The sequence below is a fragment of the Staurois parvus genome, unplaced genomic scaffold (assembly GCF_062004578.1).
Source record: "Staurois parvus isolate SC_StPar_1 unplaced genomic scaffold, SC_StPar_1.0 ptg000879l, whole genome shotgun sequence".
Taxonomy (NCBI): Eukaryota; Metazoa; Chordata; class Amphibia; order Anura; family Ranidae; genus Staurois; species Staurois parvus.
The window spans coordinates 906,439-929,542 of record NW_028318675.1 but is presented as its reverse complement, the minus strand read 5'-3'; the positions used below and the strand labels follow the sequence as shown (position 1 = coordinate 929,542).

The following is a 23,104-nucleotide window of genomic DNA, read 5'->3' as shown; positions in this document are numbered from 1 at the left end:
TCCTCATCAGAGTGCCCCTTTACATCAATTGTCCCCATCAAGTGTCATGGATCAGTTGTATCCTCTCTGAGATCTGGGGGTACAAGTAAAATCTGGGGGTACAAAGCCCACCCCAGCACCCCCTAGATCTGGGCCTGGGCTATGAAAAATGTACATCAAGTCCTGCGGGTGATAATAACGTACTAATCACCCAAATCGGGAGAAACACAATCACTGTAAGACAACCTATTAAAAGGAAGATATTCCAGGAGGTTTGTGGATGCAAAAGTATGGACATCCTGATTGTTATCGGTCCGTCTGTCTTCTAGTGGAACTATCGCCTGCTTCTCTCTAACACGTCTGCTTCAGGGTGTTTGACACCTTCTTCACCCTCTTTTGTAGTCAACACCTCAGGTGGAGGAGAATCCAGGACTTTTTTTATCCTTGACGCATGGATCCAGGCCTGAGAATCCACAGTCAGAACTGCTGTACGGGTCACGGCTGTTATCACTGTGGGCTCCCCATAAGGTGGGTCCAGGACCTTGTGCTTATGTACGGCTTTAACAACCACATGGTCTCCAGGCATGAAAAGATGTGTTGGTTCCTGTGAGCGAAGCAGAAAAGAAAGAGAAACATCACCGTAGATGCCATTCAAAAGCCTTATACGATTCATCACATATATTTCTTGGATCAGCTCTAATTCTCCAGGCATCATCACCAGCAGACCTTTGGTCTATGGGGTAGGAAATGGTCTGTCTATTAAAATTTCAGAAGGGGACAATTTAGTTGTTTTGTTTGGTGTCATCCTAATTTCAGCCAACACTGCGGGCAGATAAGTCTGCCACTTAACAAATGTACCTCCAGTAGCTTTCCTCAACTTCTCCTTGATTGTCCTGTTCATCCTCTCTACCATTCCTGAACTCTGCGGGTGATAAGGGATGTGAAATTTCCATTGAATAACCATTCATTTGGCTACCTGTTGAGTCACTTTGGATGTGAATGATGGGCTCTTGTCTGAATCACCAGAGGGCATCTCCATCTTGAGAAAATTTCCTTGCACAACATTTTGGCCACAGTGGAGGCATCCTCTTTGTTAGTGATAAAAACCTCCGGCCATTTGGAAAATATGTCACTATAACCAGCAGATACTTACCTCTCTTGTTAGGCATGTGTGTAAAATCAGTCTGTAATTCCTCAAAAGGACCCTGTGGTGGAGGAAGATGGTCATGTTGGCCATACTGTTGTCCTGTATTATTGTTCCTCAAATAACACACCTTCCTAACTGATCTTGCACCCGTTGTGACATATTCTGTATACAAAATGTTTTTTCATTTCCTGCAAAGTCCTCTGCCATCCTCTGTGCCCTATGCCATGAAACTGTGCTATAAGCACCGGTGCACTGTGCTGAGGTATCCCTATGATCCCCTCTTTGGACATTAGACCATTCTAGTCCAATGTCAAACCTTTGTCTTTCCAATATTGAATATCCTCTTTTGTGGCTGTGCACTTTGAGTAACTGTTGTTCCGGGAGCATGGGCGACTCTAACATAGTCAAAACAAGGCTGGCAGACTCCTGTGAAGGCTTTACAGCAGCTTCCTTGGCCGTACGGTCAGCCAATGCATTACCCAGAGCTATGGGGTCATGTGAAGATGTGTGGGCTTTACATGTGATACCAGCAATAGTACGGGGTTTGTGTATGGCTTCCAAAAGATCATTCACTAAAGATGCATGAGATCCCCTGCCAAAATCCTGCACTACATCAAATGTGTACTTGGAATCTGTGTAAATGTTAACATCTTTCCTTCAAATAATTCACAGGCACAGGTCAGGGCTATGAGTTCTGCAGCCTGTGCTGAGGGATAAGGCAGGGCTTTGCTTCCCATACCTTATCTGGAAGTTGGACAACCTGCCAAGTAGACATTGTCATTAGGTCTTGTGCATGAACCATCTACAAAGATATCAACATTCCCTACTACTGGCTCTTGTAACATGTCATATCTGGGAGTAATGTCTTCATGTATAATTGAAGCACAATCATGTTCCTTGGGAGGAATGTCAGATTCTGACTTCAAACCAAGCATGCCATTTAAAACAGTAATTGGTCCTGAACTTGGAGAGGAGTATTTAATAGATAAATGAACAGTGGAAGTGAGAATGACCTCATACACACTGGCTCTTTGGGCTGTCATGTGTCTCGTGTGGGAAGATTCTTCAGAATTTGTAATACGTGATGTGTGGTATGTAACACGGTGTTATGTCCCAATGTCATAGCCATAGATGCCTCCACTCCCATTTTCTATGCCTGCATAACTGCCTGTATATACAGGTGAAACTCGAAAAATTAGAATATCGTGCAAAAGTTCATTTATTTCAGTAATGCAACTTAAAAGGTGAAACTAATATATGAGACTCATTACATGCAAAGCAAGATAGTTCAAGCCGTGATTTGTCATCATTGTGATGATTATGGCTTACAGCTCATGAAAACCCCAAATCCACAATCTCAGAAAATGAGAATCTTGTGAAAAGGTGGAATAATCTCGGCTCAAAGTGTCCCACTCTAATCAGCTCATTCAGCCATAACACCTGCAAAGGGTTCCTGAGCCTTTAAATGGTCTCTCAGTCTGGTTCAGTAGGAATCACAATCATGGGAAAGACTGCTGACCTGACACCATCATTGACACCCTCCATAAGGAGGGAAAGCCTCAAAAGGTAATTGCAAAAGAAATTGGATGTTCCCAAAGTGCTGTATCAAAGCACATTAATAGAAAGTTATGTGGAAGGGAAAAGTGTGGAAGAAAAAGGTGCACAAGCAGCAGGGATGACCGCAGCCTGGAGAGGATTGTCAGGAAAAGGCCATTCAAAAGTGTTGGGGACTTTCACAAGGAGTGGACTGAGGCTGGAGTCAGTGCATCAAGAGCCACCACACACAGACGGATCCTGGACATGGGCTTCAAATGTCGTATTCCTCTTGTCAAGCCGCTCCTGAACAACAAACAACGTCAGAAGCTTCTTACCTGGGCTAAGGAAAAACAGACCTGGTCTGTTGCTCAGTGGCCCAAAGTCCTATTTTCTGATGAGAGGAACTTTTGCATCTCATTTGGAAACCAAGGACCCCGAGTATGGAGGAAGAATGGAGAGGCCCAAGGACCCAGAGTATGGAGGAAGAATGGAGAGGCACAAGGAGCCCAAGTATGGAGGAAGAATGGAGAGGCACAAGGACCCCGAGTATGGAGGAAGAATGGAGAGGCCCAAGGACCCCGAGTATGGAGGAAGAATGGAGAGGCCCAAGGACCCCGAGTATGGAGAAAGAATGGAGAGGCCCAAGGACCCCGAGTATGGAGGAAGAATGGAGAGGCCCAAGGACCCCGAGTATGGAGGAAGAATGGAGAGGCACACACTGCAAGATGCTTGAAGTCCAGTGTGAAGTTTCCACAGTCTGTGTTGATTTGGGGAGCCATGTCATCTGCTGGTGTTGGTCCACTGTGCTTCATTAAGTCCAGGGTCAACGCAGCCGTCTACCAGAAGATTTTGGAGCATTTTCTGCTTCCTTCCGCAGACAAGCTTTATGGGGATGCTGACTTCATTTTCCAGCAGGACTTGGCACCGTCCACACTGCCAAAAGCACCAAAACCTGGTTCAATGACCGTGGGATTACTGTGCTTGATTGGCCAGCAAACTCGCCTGACCTGAACCCCATAGAGAATCTATGGGGCATTGCCAAGAGAAAGATGAGAGACATGAGACCGAACAATGCAGAAGAGCTGAAGGCCGCTATTGAAGCATCCTGGTCTTCCATAACACCTCAGCAGTGCCACAGGCTGATAGCTTCCATGCCACGCCGCATTGAGGCAGTAATTGCTGCAAAAGGGGCCCAAACCAAGTACTGAGTACATATGCAGCTTCTACTTTTCAGAGGTCCGATATTGTTCTATGTACAATCCGTGTTTTATTGATTGCATGGAATATTCTCATTTTCTGAGATTGTGGATTTGGGGTTGTCATGAGCTGTAAGCCATAATTATCACAATGATGACAAATCACGGCTTGAACTATCTTGCTTTGCATGTAATGAGTCTCATATATTAGTTTCACCTTTTAAGTTGTATTATTGAAATAAATGAACTTTTGCACAATATTCTAATTTTTCGAGTTTCACCTGTATATATAATTCCTAACTCTGGTGTTGTCAGATTTCATCCTGCCTCTTCTTTCCAGACCTTCTTAAATCTTTTTAGGAACTCCATAATTGATTCCATACTGCTCTGCTTACAAGCAACTACTGTAGCTAGTGACTGTTAATTTCTGCAATTAACTCCTTCCACATCTGTTTCTGTCCTACGGCAGTTCTCCACTCATAGTCCACAGTCAGTCCAAATGGCTCATGAAGCATGGTGGTCCAATCCCAACCTGATTCCATATCATATCCCAAAATTCCATCGATGATTATCCTCATGCCCTGTTGTGAACATTGTTGCCCCTGCATTGCTCTTTTCAAGTAGTTAATGGCAGCAGTGGGGTTTTCCCGTGGATCAGGACAATGCTTTATAATGCCATTAACGTCATTCATTACCATTGGCTTTATCACCACATCATTTCCCACAATGATGGAAGGGTAAGCTTGGGTGGCTCCCTCGTCTTCAGCGTCTTTTCTGGACCTCAAATAATACTTACTGAGTTCTTCTGAATTATCCTGTTCCGGCCAACTCACCTCTCCTGTTGAATCTTCTGACTCCTCACTTGCTGCGTCCCTCTCCTGTACTGTCTGCTCTTTTACCATTGATGTCTGTCCTCCTGATTTCATTGCCTTGCTTACTACTTTGCCTTTTTTATTTTCCTCCTTCTTGGTCCTGGGTGTCAGAGCAGCCAGTTTGCTGCATCTGGTCTAATGTCCTTCCCAATGTAACTTTTGTTTCTTTCCACTCTTTATTCATTTCACGCATTGATACACTTGAACCTGACTCTTCTTCTGAAGAACCTTCCCCATCACCACCGATCACTGCCAAATGGCCTCCTTCATTGGTGGGAGACTCTTGGGGCAGAATGTAATGCATGTCTCCTCCTATTATGTGACAACAAATAATCCTCATCCTTAGGGAGCGGAGGATACAGCTGAGTATAATCAGGAAGCGCAGTGGCAGGCGACAAGTGCCATAAATAGCGTTGGCACTATATAAATCCTGTATAATAATTAGTCTGTTTAGCTACTGGGGCAGAAGAGAACCAGGGATTGGTTTCAGGCATTTATATCCCGGGGCATACTTCAACCAATTCAATGCTCCCCCTCACATATATAGGGGAAAGGCAGTTTTGTCCCCTAAATATATCCCCTTTATCATATCCATGTGAAAATCATCATCATTGTCCCCATCTCTGGGAAAAGGACTGGCACTCCCCATGGTTGAACTCCACCCCACCAAGCTGTCCACCCATTGGACAACATTAAAATCCAAAGTGACACTCAGGCAACATACTCTTTACATGTTTCATTAGCTGGTAGTTGGGATTTTTCTAGAGCTGATCCATCTTCCTTAGTAAATTTCTTTAACAGGTTTTCTTCCTCTGAATACTTTACACGGTGGCTCCGGAGGGTCTGGGTACTTCCCCTTACCTTGGGAGTTTCCCATCATCACTGCAAAGCAAAGATGCGATATTACAGTGAAGGAAATAAGTATTTGATCCCCTGCTGATTTTTAATGTTTGCCCGCTCACACAGAAATGATCAGTCTAAAAATCGGATGTTCGGTGTAACACTGAGGGACAGAATTTCAACAACAAATTCAGCAGAAATGCGTCTAACAAATTCTGCACTGATTTGAATGTTCATGAGGGAAATAAGTATTTGATCCCCTTCACAAAATATGACTTAGTACTTGGTGGCAAATCTCTTGTTGGCAATCACAGAGGTCAGACGTTTCCTGTAGTTGGCCACCAGGTTCGCACACATCTCAGGAGGGATTTTGGCCCACTCCTCTTGGCAGATCCTCTCCAAGTCATTAAGGTTTGGTGGCTGACATTTGGCAACTCAAAATTCCAGCTCCCTCCACAGATTTTCAATCGGATGAAAGGTGTGGAGACTGGCTAGGCCACTCCAGGACCTTAATGTGCTTCTTCTTGAGCCGCTCCTTTGTTGCCTTGGCCGTGTGTTTTGGGTCATTGTCATGCTGGAACACCCATCCATGACCCATTTTCAATGCCTTGGCTGAGGGAAGAAGGTTCTCACCCAAGATTTGATGGTACATTGCCCCGTCCATCGTCCCTTTGATGCGCTGCAGTTGTCCTGTCCCCTTAGCAGAAAAACACCCCCAAAGCAGAATGTTTCCGCCACCATGTTTCACAGTTGGGATGGTGTTCTTGGGGTCATAGGCAGCATTCCTTCTCCTCCAAACACGGTGAGTTGAGTTGATGCCAAAGAGCTGGATTTTGGCCTCATCTGACCACAACACTTTCCACCAGTCCTCCTCTGCATCATTCAGATGTTCAGTGGCAGACTTCAGACGGGCCTGGACATGTGCTTTCTTCAGCAGAGGGACCTTGCGGGCACTGCAGGATTTCAGTCCTTGTTGGCGTAGTGTGTTACCAATTGTTTTCTTGGTGACTGTGGTCCCAGCTGCCTGGAGATCATTGACAAGATCCTCACGTGTAGTTCTGGGATGATTCCTCACTGTTCTCATGATCATTGACACTCCACGAGGCGAGATCTTGCATGGTGCACCAGACCTAGGGAGACTGACACTTGTTTTGTGTTTCTCCCATTTGTGAATGATTGCACCAACTGTTGTCACCTTCTCACCAAGCTGCTTGGCCATAGTTTGGTAGCCCAGTCCAGCCTTGTGTAGGTCTACAATCTTGTCCCTGACATCCTTGGACAGCTCTTTGGTCTTTGCCATGGTGGAGAGTTTGGAATCTGATGGTTTGATGGCTCCTGTGGACAGGTGTCTTTTATACAGGTAACACACTGAGATTAGCAGCACTCCCTTTAAGAGACTGCTTCTAATCTCAGCTTGTTACCTGTATGAGAGACACCTGGGAGCCAGAAATCCTGCTGAATGATAGGGGATCAAATCCTTCTTTCCCTCATGAACATGCAGATCCGTCATCATTTGTTAGACATGCATTTCTTTTGAATTTTGTGTTGCTATTCTGTCTCTCAGTGTTACAATACACCGAACATTCGATTTTTAGACCGATCATTTCTGTGTGAGGGGTGAACATTCAACATCAGCAGGGGAGCAAATACGCATTTCCTTCACTGTATGTGAGCTGGCCTATGTGTTTCTCTCCCAGTGATGAGTCTTTGTGCCGGGTGAAGCTGGACTGAACTCACATACAGCTCCGACAAATTTTTTCTCAACTGCACAAGTGCTTCAAGGCTGAAAATCCCCTGGACAGATACACCCCTATTGTGACTCCTTCAGACTGTCACCATGCTTTCACCTATCCCAGGTCAATGGAGAAATCTCCTCGCTGAGTAGATGGGACGTCTCACAGTCCTACAGAGACTTAGAATCCATCTACTGAACAGTTTCTCTAGTTACAAGCGTACATAATCACTGAACACACTGCTCTGTATGATTGTATGGAGGACATACACACATTTCTTATACATCAACCTAGGTTCTGTTTAACCCCGCGAGCTCCCAAAGCTCCAGAGAACAATTGCTCGTGCTACCGCAGCACAGAGGCTTGGTGGAGATAGGGGGCGATCAGGGCAAAGGAAGACAACAAATGCTCACTTACCTCCGATGGCCGATCCTATCCCACTTCTGACACCACTTCTGTCAGGAACATCAATTTATGCCGGCCTCCTCCTCCATACAAACATCCAGTTCAAAGTACTTTGGGAATAATGCAAGTCAGACATCTAGATGTGTGATGCAAAATGTGACTTCTTTATTATTCATCAAGCTTTAATAATAAATGAGAATGCGGCATATTTCAGGTGGTTTCCATAAAGCACCAATCAGAATACAGAATAGAGATTTCAATAAACTACTCTATGGCACGTCATAACAAAAATACAACAGGATAGTGACTTCTGTGATTTCTATAAACAAGAAATGTGTGCATAGATACCAGCATTCACATCCCACGGGAACATCTTGTATGTACAACAAACCAGTTAGTAGGCACAAAGCAAAAGTGAGTGAACTATTAACCCTTTCATATAGTAGGTGGAGCGAATTACTATGATACTTAGCGCCACCTAAAGGATGAATAGGGATTTTTTTTTGTTTTAAATAGTTGGTTTAGTCCTGAGGTTTTATGTCTTTAATGTCTACTATACTCATAAATGTATGAATGTGATCTCCGATACTTGTATGACACCGCCCCTCACATAGTACACTAAAAATATGTCGGGGAGAGAGACAAGCATGTGTCCAGCCATGACAAATTCTGCTGTATTTTAATAAACACTGATTTCCTATAATCATCAGCTCCCTCTAGTGGCCATAATGAAGTATTATTCAAAAACACATCAATCAGGAAAAACAGTTCAATACATTATGGCCACTAGATTGAGCCAATGATCATAGGAAATCACTGTGTGAAATAAAATTACACCATGTGACATGGCTGAATGAATGCTGGTCATATTAGTTCATCTATTCTCTAAGTGGGGTGGTATCTATTGGGCCAATCCCTTTTACAAACCACACATAATATCGCCCTTCAAAGTGAAAACAGAAACGATTTGCACAAAATCAAAGAGTAGAAATATTTTCCGGTGGATCCCCTCTACCCAGACCCCATATGTAGACATAGAACAACAAGCTGTGTTCCCTCTCGTGCCGCACTCCTCCAACCACCCAAACCCACACAGAAGCAAAGGGAAATAATGAGAGGAAAGTTCCCCCCTAGTTTGGGGCGGAGTTCTCCTTCCCTCCTGTTGGGGGATGGGAGAAGGATGGACTGAAGACAGAGAGACGCTTCGGGGTCACCACTGTTCTGTAGAGCCTTGAAATGAAGGACATCAACTTCAGAAGTTCTTGTTGTCTGTGTAAAGTTCCCCGATAACGAGATCTGGGCTCTCCCGGCTTCTAGCTCTGTAACCCGCTATATCATTATCAGGAAACGCAACTCCGACACCCAAGAAGGGCTGAAGTTGTGTCCTTCATTTCCAGGATCTACTGACCACTCTGCACCCCGACATTTACTGCACTTCATCCATGTCTTTGGGGACCTCTCATCTCCTTATCAACTGTTTCTTCCATGATGAAGATCAGCCATGGAGTATATCTGAGGTGTATATCAGGGTGTGCTTCTTCCCCACATGAGAGCTGGGATGTCCAGCAACATTCATCTAGAAGACATTTCCCACACTCAAGGCACTAATACACCTCCAGGGTTGTGTGGTACCCCTGATGTATAGGAAGACAGGACTTCAGTGAGGAACATTTCCCTCACTCAGGACAGGAATGTGGCTTCTCCCATGTGAGATCTCTGATGTTTGGAAAGACTTGACTTCTCTGAAAAACATTTCCCGCACTCAGGACAGGAATACGGCTTCTCCCCCATGTGGCATCCCTGATGTGCGATAAGATGGGATTTCTGTGAAAAACATTTCCTGCACTCAGGACAGGAATACGACTTCTCCCTCGTGTGAGATCTCTGATGTGTGTAAAGATTGGACTTAGCTGAAAAACATTTCCCACACTCAGGACAAGAATACGGCTTCTCCCCAATGTGAGATCTCTGATGTGTGTAAAGATTGGACTTATCTGAAAAACATTTCCCGCACTCAAAACAGGAATATGGCTTCTCCCCTGTGTGAGATCTCTGATGTGTGTAAAGATGGGACTTATCTGAAAAACATTTCCCGCACTCAAAACAGGAATATGGCTTCTCCCCCGTGTGAGATCTCTGATGTCTGGAAAGATTGGACTTCTGTGAAAAACATTTCCCACACTCAGGACAGAAATATGGCTTCTCTCCTGTGTGAACTCTTTGATGTTTGTAAAGACTGGACTTCACTGAAAAACATTTCCGGCACTCAGGACAGGAATATGCCTTCTCCCCGGTGTGAGATTTCTGATGTATGTAAAGATTGGACTTCTGTGAATAACATTTCCCACACTCAGGACAAGAATACGGCTTCTCCCCTGTGTGAGATCTCTGATGTGTGTAAAGATTGAACTTATCTGAAAAACATTTCCCACACTCAAGACAGGAATACAGCGGCTTCTTCCCCGTGTGAGATCTCTGATGTTTGGAAAGATTGGACTTCACTGAAAAACATTTCCCACACTCAGGACAGGAATATGCCTTCTCCCCAGTGTGAGATCTCTGATGTGTGTAAAGATTGGACTTAGCTGAAAAACATTTCCCGCACTCAGGACAGGAATACGGCTTCTCCCCTGTGTGAGATCTCTGATGTGTGTAAAGACTGGACTTATGTGAAAAACATTTCCCACACTCAGGACAGGAATATGGCTTTTCCCCTGTGTGAGATCTCTGATGTGTGTAAAGACTGAACTTCAATGAAAAACATTTCCCACACTCAGGACAGGCATATGGCTTCTCCCCCGTGTGAGTTCTCTGATGTTTGTAAAGAATCGACTTCTTTGAAAAACATTTTCCACACTCAGGACAGGAATACGGCTTCTTCCCTGCGTGAGATCTTTCATGTGAATTAAGGTTGGATTTATAATGGAAACATTTCCCGCACTCAGTACAGGAAAACCTCTTCCCTGTTGGAAGGCCGGCCCGGTCCCGCACAGTCTGAGGTTCCTCAGGATACGAGGAATCCGATGGTCCATCTACACTGGGTGGTGCCGGATGGACATTGGAGGGAGCCGGGTTTTCTCCTGGACTATACTGTGTGATGTCCTCATCTTCTACTTTCCAGTCTGGAGACAAAGTGAGACAATCCTCGGAGGTTTTCCTCATCTCCCGGCCATGGACTAAAATACAAAGACAAAAAGGATTACTAGACAGGAGCTGATTGGTTCCCCCATACCAGAAAGACAGTGAGAGATCCAATGAGAACTTTATCATCTGGACCAATCAGTGAGCAGTATGGGTGGAGGAATGGATTTAATGTTCATGACCCACCTGTGCTGATCTCTGTAGGAGTGTCCTCCTCTATAAATGTCCCCGTTATTCCATCCTCCTCCATAGACTGCTGATCATCCCTCACATACGCCTCTTCTTCTTCTGCTTTCACCTCAAATTCTATATCGATTGGATCTCCACTCTAAATCAAGGAAATGAGAGAAAATATCATCTGTAAAATATAAACTCACATAAAATATCCACAAATTGTCTGTACAAGTCCATGTTCTAGATTCTCCATCCCACCAACCTTGTAATAGTGAGGGATGGTGTGACCTTCCTGTGTGGAATCCCGGGAATACAGAGGACGGGGACATCTCTCTGGTGGGTTCCTGGTATTAGGTGGCTCCATCATATCCTTGTGTCCTTCTGAAAACTCCTCCATCACTCCATACTCCTCATCCTCCTCTTTATACTCTTCTTTACCATCAATATTATCATCCCCGAGGATTCCACTCTGAAAGATATAATAAAACATTCATTGTAACAAACATGCTGTGTATAAATCACAACTACCAATAATTGTCATCATCTACCTGATGATGGTGAGGGATGGTGTGACCTTCCTGTGTGGAATCCCGGGAATACAGAGGACGGGGACATCTCTCTGGTGGGTTCCCATGACTGGATCCATCTGTAGGAAACACACACACTGACTGAATCCATTGTTTCTATGTGTTTATCAGATGATGGGGGATCTAGGTGGATCCTCCGTACTGCTCTCTCCTTTACAATAAAGTCTCCTCTTACCCGGTGATGTGAGGGGCGGCTGATTGTCCATCATGACGTCCTTGTAGAGATCCTTGTGTCCTTCTAAATACTCCCACTCCTCCATGGAGAAATAGACAGTGACACCCTGACACCTTATAGGAACCTGACACACACAATGATACAGTCACCATCCAGACACATCCCTTGTCTGTTACTGGAGAATGTCCCAGAATTCCCGGCACCGCTCACCTCTCCTGTCAGCAGCTCCATCATCTTCTTGGTGACTTCTAGAATCTTCTGCACGTTGTGTCTCTCAGGGTTTAGGGAGTCACATGGAGGCACTGTGATGGTCATATGATCACCTGACTTCAGAAGAGGAAATCTCTGTATTGAGGAACCAATAGGAATATCATGTTAGAATCCCAGAATCCTCTTCACCTCTCCGGTCAGGTATGTTTTATTAATAAATATAAGAGTAATGTCATGTGACCTCCCAGAATCCTCCTCACCTCTCCGGTCAGGTCTGTGTTTTATTAATAGAGATGAGAGTGATGTTATGTGACCTCCCAGAATCCTCCTCACCTCTCCGGTCAGGTCTGTGTTTTATTAATAGAGATGAGAGTGATGTCATGTGACCTCCCAGAATCCTCCTCACCTCTCCGGTCAGGTCTGTGTTTTATTAATAGAGAAAAGAGCGATGTCATGTGACCTCCCAGAATCCTCCTCACCTCTCCGGTCAGCAGGTAGATGATCTCCAGGGTGAGGTTTAGTATCTTTTCAGTCATGTGACTCCGGTCCTCCTCCATCCTCATTGGTGCCATCATGTGATCTATACAGGTCTCCTTGTAGACGGATAACTTTGGGAAATGAAAGTAAGAATGATTTGGATGGTATTGGTCACACAATAATAGGATGTGGATGTGAGGGGGGAATAGGAGGGTTGCTGGACATTGAAGAACTACTCCCCCCATGGGAAGACATTTAATCTGAACTGTTTAGTGTTTGCTACATCTTGGAGGTCCTGGGACAATCTTGACCTGCCAGATCAGAAATCCCCTTTTCTCTGTTGGGTTTGTTTGGTCTCTGAACTGGTTTTGATGAGTATTAGATCTGCAGACAAGGAATGATAAATCTGATCCTTCCTATGACTTGTTTGCTCTGAGGCAGTGCTGTGAGGTCAATGTCGGCTCATCATGATGTCCAGGAAGGGGAACTTGCTGACTTTTGGCCGGATTTGCTGACTTTAATAGCCAGAACTCTGACTGCAAGGCTCCAATCTCTAGCAGCCTGCTGACTGACAGGAGTGATGTCACTGTCACTCTCTGCAGTAAGAGAAGGGATTGGATGGGATAGCAGGAGGATCCTACTGGTGTAATAGAGAGCTCTGGGGGAGGAGTCTGTTCTCTTCCCTCCAATGACAGCCCATCGTGGGTAGGAAGAGAACAACATAAGGGAAGGGTTAGTTCATTCATTGCCAAGTATACTGTGATATCCAGGACATTGTACAGAGTGGTGGTGGGTTCCTGGGGCTTTGAATTCCAGCACCGGGCACTGCCAGAGCCTGTGTCATGGGAAGGTATTGAAGTGTCTCCTGAAGATGTTCAGCACTGACCCCTGACTACCTTTTAGTCGATAATGCACCAACAGACCTCCTCTAAGAACAAGTGACCACCAAGGGGTGAAGGACCGCCCTCCTTCATTCCACTTGGTATACTGGAAAACAATGAGATGGTAAGAAGGTGAAGGTTGTCTTCCTTTCCTGATAGGAGTTCTGTAAGGAGGTCTGGAAAGTAAATACAGCAATGTAAGGGGCTCTATGCTCCATACTCCTGACCCCGGCACTCCATCATTGTGTTGGCTGCATAGTGTAATGATTGCCCATTGGCTGCCTGTGTAGTGTCATCATTGCCCTTTGTAGGCCATGTATGGTCAGGATGGTCCTTGTCTTGTCTATTTATTGTCAGTGCTGTTTGTTTAGAGGACCATATTACTAGAATTTATCTCCACAATGAGGAGAATGTTCCGGCCCCGGAAGTGGGGGATGTTCTGCCCCTGAAGGGGTTCATCTGGGTTCCCACACTATATATGTGTGTATCATCATCTGCTGGAGATAAAAGACGTCACAGTGACTATGGAGGAAGAGAACGGACATGACTATGGAGGAAGAGGACGGACGTGACTATGGAGGAAGAGGACGGACGTGACTATGGAGGAAGAGGACGGACGTGACTGTAGAGGAAGAGGACGGACGTGACTGTGAAGGAAGAGGACGGACGTGACTGTGGACGAAGAGGATGGACGTGGCTGTGGAGGAAGAGGACGGACGTGACTGTGGAGGAAGAGGACGAACGTGACTGTGGAGGAAGAGGACGGACGTGACTGTGGAGGAAGAGGACGGACGTGACTGTGGAGGAAGAGGACGGACGTGACTGTGGAAGAAGAGGACGGACGTGACTGTAGAGGAAGAGGATGGACGTGACCGTGGAGGAAGAGGACGGACGTGACCGTGGAGGAAGAGGACGGGCGTAACCATGGAGGAAGAGGACAGGCGTGACTATGGAGGAAGAGGACGGGCGTGACTATGGAGGAAGAGGACGGGCGTGACTATGGAGGAAGAGGATGGACATGACTATGGAGGAAGAGGACGGATGTGACTATGGAGGGAGAGGACAGACATGACTATGGAGGAAGAGGACAGACATGACGGGGGTTACTGGGTGTAAATAGGAAATAACAACTTATTACCTCCTCTGCTGCCACTTCCACAAATGTTTCCGATCTGCTTCCTCCCAACTCACCTCTCGGAATGTCCTGCCTGTACCTGACATCACTTCCTGTCTGTACCTGACATCACTTCCTATCTGTATCCCATAGAGAAGTCCTGTCTGGGGAGAAATGAGATCACCATCTTGTGGATTTCATAGGAACTGCAGCCCCGAGAAACGTCCCCTAATAACATTCCAGCATTGTATCTACCTTACAGGGATACCAGGGAAGATCAAAAAGAACTAAAAAAGTAAGAAACAATAAACCTAACTCTTATGCAACCAACTGTTTATATAATATATTTTACTACAGATAGAAAAGTCTTAAAGACACAGAACACAAGATAAAAACAAAATACATAATAAAACAGAGACCTCCAAAACAGATATTTTTGGGTAAAATATGCAAAAATACATCCTAAAGTATAAAAATATCTATCAATCCACTCATAATGAAGATGTTAGACATAAATGACAAGGATGTAATGGTCACAGAGGAATGGTGGTGGAGATCTCTCACAGTAAGAACACTTCCTTGAATGGTTCTATAAATAAAGAATGAATCCTGGAGGGAATAAAGCTGTAAAGCAATAAATAATATATAAAGTGGGCCATCCACTTCATCCATAAAGACATTGTGATTGAAGATCTTCTAGATCACATAGAAGGAGGACTCATCCATGATTTCATACATTTGTTTGGAAGGATAGAACAATCCTCAGAAGGGAACATGTAGGATGACAGGAAAGGCTCCTGACTGGTGAGATCCTCCAAACATAATGATGACATCCATGAACTGGAGCGAGCTCGTTGGGGTGATAAAGCCAATCTGGAAACACTGTGTAGACGTTCTCCAAGAACTCAGCACACTCCAGGTGTGGAGAAAGTCTCCAGGTGGGTTTAGCCTGCCATTTATCATAGGTAGAAATGTCCACACATGGACTTCCACAGGGACCCCCGAGACTACATATAGAACCTGTACAGTGTCCCCTGTAATGAACTGCTTCCCACCAGGCCTATAGCAGAATGACAGCTGAGCGGGATCTTTCCCATCCTGGGTGGACATCATATGAAGTCCTCCAAGTCTAGTGGCTCTGCTGTATCTTGATATGTCACCTGCTGTGTCCACCAGATGACAGATCATTGTACCAGGCCAGCCCAGTACCATGTGATTGCTGTGACCAATCACAGTGATCACATGACAGTTGTACACAATGAATGGCTTGCATTCATAGCCATTCATTGTGTACTATTGTGATGATCTCTGTGATTTGTCACTGGCTCACTACCTCTGCTGGAAGTTTACTCCAAGCATCAACTACTCTTTCAGTAAAATAATACTTTCTGAGATTAGCTGTGAACTTTCCTCCAGTTAGTTGGAGGTCATGTCCCGTGTTCTTCATTTTGGTTTCATATTGAAAATCCTGCCCTCCTGAACCTTATTCATTCCCTTGTTGTATGTAAAGGTTTCAGTCATGTCTCCCCTTTCCCTTCTCTCCTCCAGACTGGACATGTTACGTTCCTGAAGTCTCTCCTGATATCACTATTTGTATTCCCCGTCTCTGGACTCGTTCTATCTTATCAATACCTTTATGTAAGTGAGGTCTCCAGAACTGGACACAGTATTCTAAATGAGGTTGCTGGTGACCCCTCTAGTGATAGAAAGATCTATATAGAGGAATCAGGACCTCCTTCCTCCTGCCGGTGACCCCTCTAGTGATATAAAGATCTATATAGAGGAATCGGGACCTCCTTCCTCCTGCCGGTGACCCCTCTAGTGATATAAAGATCTATATAGAGGAATCGGGACCTTCTGCCGGTGACCGCTCTAGTGATATAAAGATCTATATAGAGGAATCAGGACCTCCTTCCTCCTGACGGTGACCCCTCTAGTGATATAAAGATCTATATAGAGGAATCAGGACCTCCTTCCTCCTGCCGGTGACCCCTCTAGTGATATAAAGATCTATATAGAGGAATCAGGACCCTCTTCCTCTCGCCAGTGACCCCTCTAGTGATATATAGATCTATATGGAGGAATTAAAAAGAGAACAATCCCCTGCGCTTGAATGGAAAAATCCCTACCCCTAAGCTGCTAACACCTCCCTTCAACCATAAAGTCTAAATAATCGATATATAATGGTGTAGCGCTAAATAAATACTAACATAAGTGACCAAAATCAGACTAAATATGATGAATAAACAATCATAAGTGAAAAAGTGTACCAATAATAAATTAGTGCACACACACAATCAATATAAAAGGATAACCCCAACTACAGGGACCAAACTAAGTGAATAACATAATTAGTGCATGTGTACAAAAACATCTGTGAAAATATTATATATATATCCACTAATAAAAAGTCCACACACTGTTCCAATAATGTTGATTAGTGCTCCACAGCAATAACTTGCATTTAAATAAATGTGAATCCAGTGCCAACAACTCGTGAATCCAAAAACATCCAAAGTGCCCCCTCAACTCCTAAAAGTGACCACAAGGGCCAGCTCGCTTTAGGGTAAGACACGCTTTCCCAGGAATAGCCTCGTCACCACCGGATGGACCCTCCTGGATATCCCACAGGCTTTTATCCTCCTGAGTCCTCCAATCCCCTGGTACTTGTAATAGCAGTTCACCCACACAGGATCATAACTCATTTGTGATCTCATACCTGAGAGCTTGGTGAGCACAGGGTCCACAGCATGTCACTCCACCTCCGATCACCGACCTGCACTCCCGATCCACTGCTGGCTGCACTCAGAGTCCCCGTACAAGCTACCCTGAGAGCCAGGATCCTATTCCTGGGAAAGCGTGTCTTACCCTAAAGTGAGCTGGCCCTTGTGGTCACTGTTGTGGACTTTTTATTAGTGGATAGATATATATATAATATTTTCACAGATGTTTTTGTACACATGCACTAATTATGTTATTCACTTAGTTTGGTCCCTGTAGTTGGGGTTATCCTTTTATATTGATTGTGTGTGTGCACTAATTTATTATTGGTACACTTTTTCACTTATGATTGTTTATTCATAATATTTAGCCTGATTTTGGTCACTTATGTTAAAAAGGTTGTGAGAACCACAATCGGGCTCAGGGTAGGATTTCTGCTGCTGTTCCTAATTTTGAGATATGGATTGCGTGCACGCCGGAAAATAATTACACGGACAACTGTCCAGTACAACCACTTTCAAATCATCTCTGTTTATTGCAGGGCGGTGCTTAACCTTTTATACATAGAAAACAATAGAGTATACGTCACTATTACGTATATACAGTCACATTCTAAAAGGCACATTTTGCTTGGCTGAAATATAGGAGAAATGTAGAAACTTGAAGCTTGCTTCTCGTCCCGTTATCTCTTCACCCCCCCCCCTCACATACTCAAAGCCTAAGTGAAATCCTCTCAGTGCGAAGGGAGGGGTTGAGAGCATCGCTCTGAGCAAACAAGTTAAGGAGGACTGCAAAGCCCAGCAGACAAAAATATATACGCAGAACACATATATTTAGAAATATGAAAAAGTATAAAAGTAAATATGTATAAAATGTATATTTTAAACAGGAAACAGAATAGGCATTTTACCAAATCCATCAGAATGTTAGTATTTATTTAGCGCTACACCATTATATATCGATTATATGGAGGAATTGGGACCTCCTTCCTCCTGCTGGTGACACCTCTAGTGATATAAAGATCTATATAGAGGAATCGGGACCTCCTTCCTCCTGCCGGTGACCCCTCTAGTGATAGGATCTATATAGAGGAATCAGGACCTCCTTCCTCCTGCAGGTGACCCCTCTAGTGATATAAAGATCTATATAGAGGAATCAGGACCTGATTCCTCCTGCCGGTGACACCTCTAGTAATATAAAGATTGATATAGAGGAAACGGGATGTCCTTCCTCCCATCGGTGACCCCTCTAGTGATATTGAGATCTATATAGAGGAATTGGGACCTCCTTCCTCCCACCAGTGACCCCTCTATTGATATAAAGTTCTATATAGAAGAATCTGGATCCCCTTCCTCCTGACGGTGACCCCTCTAGTGATATAAAGATCTATATAGAGGAATCAAGACCTCCTTCCTCCTGCCGGTGACCCCTCTAGTGATATAAAGATCTATATAGAGGAATCGGGACCTCCTTCCTCCTGACGGTGACCCCTCTAGTAATATAAAGATCTATATAGAGGAATCGGGACCTCCTTCCTCCTGCCGGTGACCCCTCTAGTGTTATAAAGATTTATATAGAGGAATCAGGACCTCCTTCTGTTCTGTCCCCACATGAAGGCGAATGAAGGTATATCTAATAATGGCTGTGTAACTTCCTACCTTCGTATCCAAGCAGTGGAGCAGACCGGACCGGCAGATGTTCAGGTTAGATGGATCCAAACGTATACACGGGAATGAAATCAGCGTGGGTTTATTTGGTCCAAAATACAGCGACAAACAGTGATACAATACTGTAAGGTAGTAGAGGTATTCATGCTGTCCTGCGATATCTTTCCTGAGGCTAACTGCTGGTCAAAAACTGATGCCTTCACAAGCCCAGGGTATTGAATGTCCTGTCACACAGCTATACAGCAGATAAAATGGCTGCAGGAAGTGACCAGAACCAAGGCTTGCCTAAAACCACGCCCAGCAGAGAAAACACTTACTAGCTATAACAAAGGCATGCAGCATGCAAATTCTGGCCAGCAGATGGCAGCAACAGATCAAGACATAGAAACAAACATGGTGAAATAAGAATTGGTAATACAATGCACAGTTAAATAACAAATATGAGGAGAACAGCACACTCCCCGTCTGAAATTCCATAAGGGATTTCACTATGACGAATGTCCATAAAATATAAAACAACCTGTAACAAAGAACATGTTAGAATGCAATAAACATAACAATATAGTAGATTCTGAGTTGGAATAGAGAAGAACCACAAAGTTCAAGTTCAGTAGAGTTCACCCAGCAGGAATGTTCTCAATGGGTAGTATCAAAATGAGTTCATTAATTGGCCTTGCGAATATTTTAAGCTCACCCTTTCTGAAGATCTTCAACTCCACTTTACGAACCTTGCCATCCTTGCTAGGAAGAACCTTTGTAATTAGTCCCATAGGCCAGTCAATCCGTACGGTATGTTGCTCCTTCATTAACACGAGGTCACCTTCTTTTAGGTTTGGTTTGTGGTGTTGCCACTTTCTTCTTCCTTGAAGAATATTGAGATACTCCTTTCGCCACCTGTTCCAGAAGTAATCAGCTAGGTATTGTACACGTTTCCAGTGTTTTTGGTAGATATTCGCATGAGTAAATTCTCCACTAGGTAATAGCGTAATCTCAGTTTTTTGGGTAAGTAGGATAGCTGGAGTCAGTACGGCTGGTGTTTCAGGATCCATAGATACTGGCACGAGGGGTCTAGAATTGATGATAGCTGAAACTTCAGCGAGAAGGGTGACTAGAGTCTCATGTGTGAGTCTTGAAGAGTTTACATCCATCAACATAGAATTCAAGATGTTGCGTGAGATGCCGATCATTCTCTCCCAGGAGCCCCCCATGTGGGAACTATGAGGAGGATTGAAAATCCAGGTGCAACCCTTTTCCGCCAAGTGATCTTGAATGGATTTGGTGTCTATGTTCAGTTCTCTACAGGCTCCAATGAAGTTGCTTCCACGGTCAGACCTCAACTGTTTCACTGGTCCTCTGATTGCGAAGAACCGTCTTAAGGCATTAATAAGGCTGGATGTGTCCATGGATTCTATGACCTCTAAGTGAACGGCTCGCACACTCATGCAAGTAAATAGTACAGCCCAACGCTTACTGTTTGCGTGACCGCCACGGGTCCTGCGTGCGGACACCATCCATGGCCCGAAGACGTCTAGGCCAACGTAGGTGAAAGGCGGCTCTGTACATAGTCTGTCCGCAGGCAAATCAGCCATTTGTTGGTGTAGTTGTTTTCCTCTAGCTTTGCGACAGTGAACACAGTCATGCAGTACTTGGGCCACACGTCTTTTCATACCTATAATCCAAAGGCCAGCAGACCGTAACTTGCCCTCAGTGATTTGCCTGCCCTGGTGTTCAGTCTTTTTGTGGTAGTGTCGGATCAGCAAGACGGTGATATGGTGTTTGCTGGGAATGATGAGAGGATTTTGATCTGCAACTCTTAGGTGGGCTTGATTCAAACGACCACCAACTCTGAGCAAGCCAAAACTGTCAATAACTGGATTTAAGTTGGCAAGAGGGCTTTTTATTGGAATCTGCTGTTTGTTGTATAAGCACTTCCATTCTACATTGAATTCCTCTTGTTGGACGTGACGTATTATGAGGGACTCACTATGAGAGATGTTCTCCGCAGAGAAGGGTTTATGGCAGACGTGCCAACCATGACAATCCTTATCTTTGTGAGTATTGTGATAACATTTTGCAATGTGCACTAACCTTGCGATAGTCCTGACGAGTCTCATCCAACTGGAGAAATGTTCAAAGCGTTGGCTACCGAGGCTGGAGATTTGCTTTGTTCCAGTGACCAATACACTGACTTCAGCGCGGATTTCTGGATCATTATCCGGATCCTGGATGCTGAAAACTTCCTGTACACAATCGTCCGCCTGTTTTAGCAGAAACTCCGGACCTGTAAGCCAAGTAGAGTTAGTAAAGGAACCTACAGACATAGGTCTAGTGGCATGATCTGCTGGATTAAGTTCGGATGGTACATAGTACCATTGTTCAGGTTTGGAGGACCTCCTGATTCTCTCTATGCGGTTACTGACGTAAACATAAAATCGTCTCGTCTGATTGTAGATGTAACCTAATACGACCTTACTGTCCGTGTAATACTGAACTTCATCTATGTTGACACCTAGTTCTTCTTGTATGAAGTCTGCAATCTCCACTGCTAATACAGTCCCACAGAGTTCAAGTCTGGGAATAGTATGATCAGGCTTGGGGGCTAACTTAGCCTTACCAAAGACGAATCCAACGTGATTTTGCTTGTTGGGTTCTGTGACCTTTAGATAGGCGACCGCTGCTATGGCCTCTGTGGAGGCGTCTGAGAACACGTGGAGTTCCTTCTTTACGCTAGAAGTAAGTGAGGTTTTAATATAGCATCTTGGGATGTGGATCTCATCCAAAGCACACAAAGATTGCTTCCAGGCTTCCCATTTTTGCTCTTTATCGGAGGGAAGTGGGGTATCCCAATCCTTGATGGTTTCAGAAAGTTGTCTCAGTAGGGATTTACCTTGTATGACGATGGGCGCTACAAATCCCAGCGGATCAAATAGGCTGTTTACCACTGATAGGACACCACGTTTTGTGAATGGCTTGTCTGCACAACTTATTTGAAAACCAAAGGAGTCAGCCGAGAGATCCCATCTGAGGCCCAAGCTCCTCTGCACAGGTGGACTGTCCAGTCCCAGGTTAATGTCTTTGAATCCAGGTGCATGATCACCTCGCTCGAAGGCTCTCATTACGGTTAGGCTGTTTGAAGCAATTTTGTGTAGTCTAAGGTTAGCTTGGTACAACATATTTTGAGTCCTTTTGAGCAGATCGATAGCCGCTTCTTCAGTTGGTAGCGATTTGAGCCCGTCATCCACGTAGAAGTCTTTTTCCACAAAGTCTTTGGCATCTGTACCATACTCAGATTCCCCCTCTATTGCAGTTCTCCGAAGCCCGTAAGTCGCTACGGCTGGTGAAGGGCTGTTTCCAAACACATGTACCCTCATACGATACTCCATCATCTCTGCGTTGGTGTCATTGTCCTTGTACCACAGAAACCTGAGGAAATTCCGGTGGTCCTCTCGGACTACAAAACAATGGAACATATGTTCAATGTCAGCAGTGATGGCGACAAGCTCTTTCCTGAATCTCATCAGCACTCCGACTAGGTTATTAGTCAGATTAGGACCTGTGAGAAGAATATCGTTAAGAGATACACCTTGATGTTTGGCGCTTGAATCAAAGACAACCCTAATTTGATTAGGTTTTCGTGGATGATATACTCCGAATGAAGGCAAGTACCAGCACTCGTCGTTCTTCCTTAAGGATGGAGCTGGTTCTGCATGGTTGTTACGGAATATTTTATCCATAAAGGCGACGATGTGTTCTCTCATTTCAGGCTTGCTGTTCATGGTACGCTGAAGAGAGTTAAATCTAGACAGAGCTTGTTCCCGGTTGTTCGGGAGTCTTACCCTGGTAGCTCGGAAGGGTAATGGAGAAACCCAGTGATTGGTTTCGTCTTTAAAGAACTCACTGTCCATTATCTCGACAAATTCTCTGTCCTCTACTGACAAGGCTACTTTATCGTCGTCCTTGGTTGTATGAAAGACTGATCTCCCCAAGTTGTCGGCAAAGAGGGGAGTAATGACATCAGGTGGTTGTATGAGGCCTGGAGACTTCTCCTTCACCTCATAGTGATGAGGACACGGCTTAATGCAAGTTGTGCGTCCATTTGCACGCACGTACGTTTTGAAGGAGTCGATTTCTGGTTGATTTAAGCATACATTTCCTATGATTACCCATCCCAAGTCCAGTCTCTGGGCGTATGGTGCATAGTCAGGACCATTACACTGTTGACGCACCTTGTGTACCCTTAGATTGTCTC

The 23,104-nt window shown here is 44.7% G+C and overlaps 1 protein-coding gene across 1 annotated transcript in view; it reads right to left on the bottom strand.

The window, feature by feature from the left end:
• LOC149443019 (uncharacterized) overlaps positions 1 to 10,897 on the bottom strand; it is a 49,859-nt gene extending 38,962 nt beyond the window's left edge. Inside the window, exon 1 of the mRNA XM_089656001.1 lies at positions 9,573 to 10,897. Coding sequence (XP_089512127.1) covers positions 9,573 to 10,870 — 1,298 coding nt within the window. The 5' untranslated portion in view covers positions 10,871 to 10,897. The remainder of the gene's footprint in view (positions 1 to 9,572) is intronic.
• Positions 10,898 to 23,104: the final 12,207 nt, after the last annotated feature.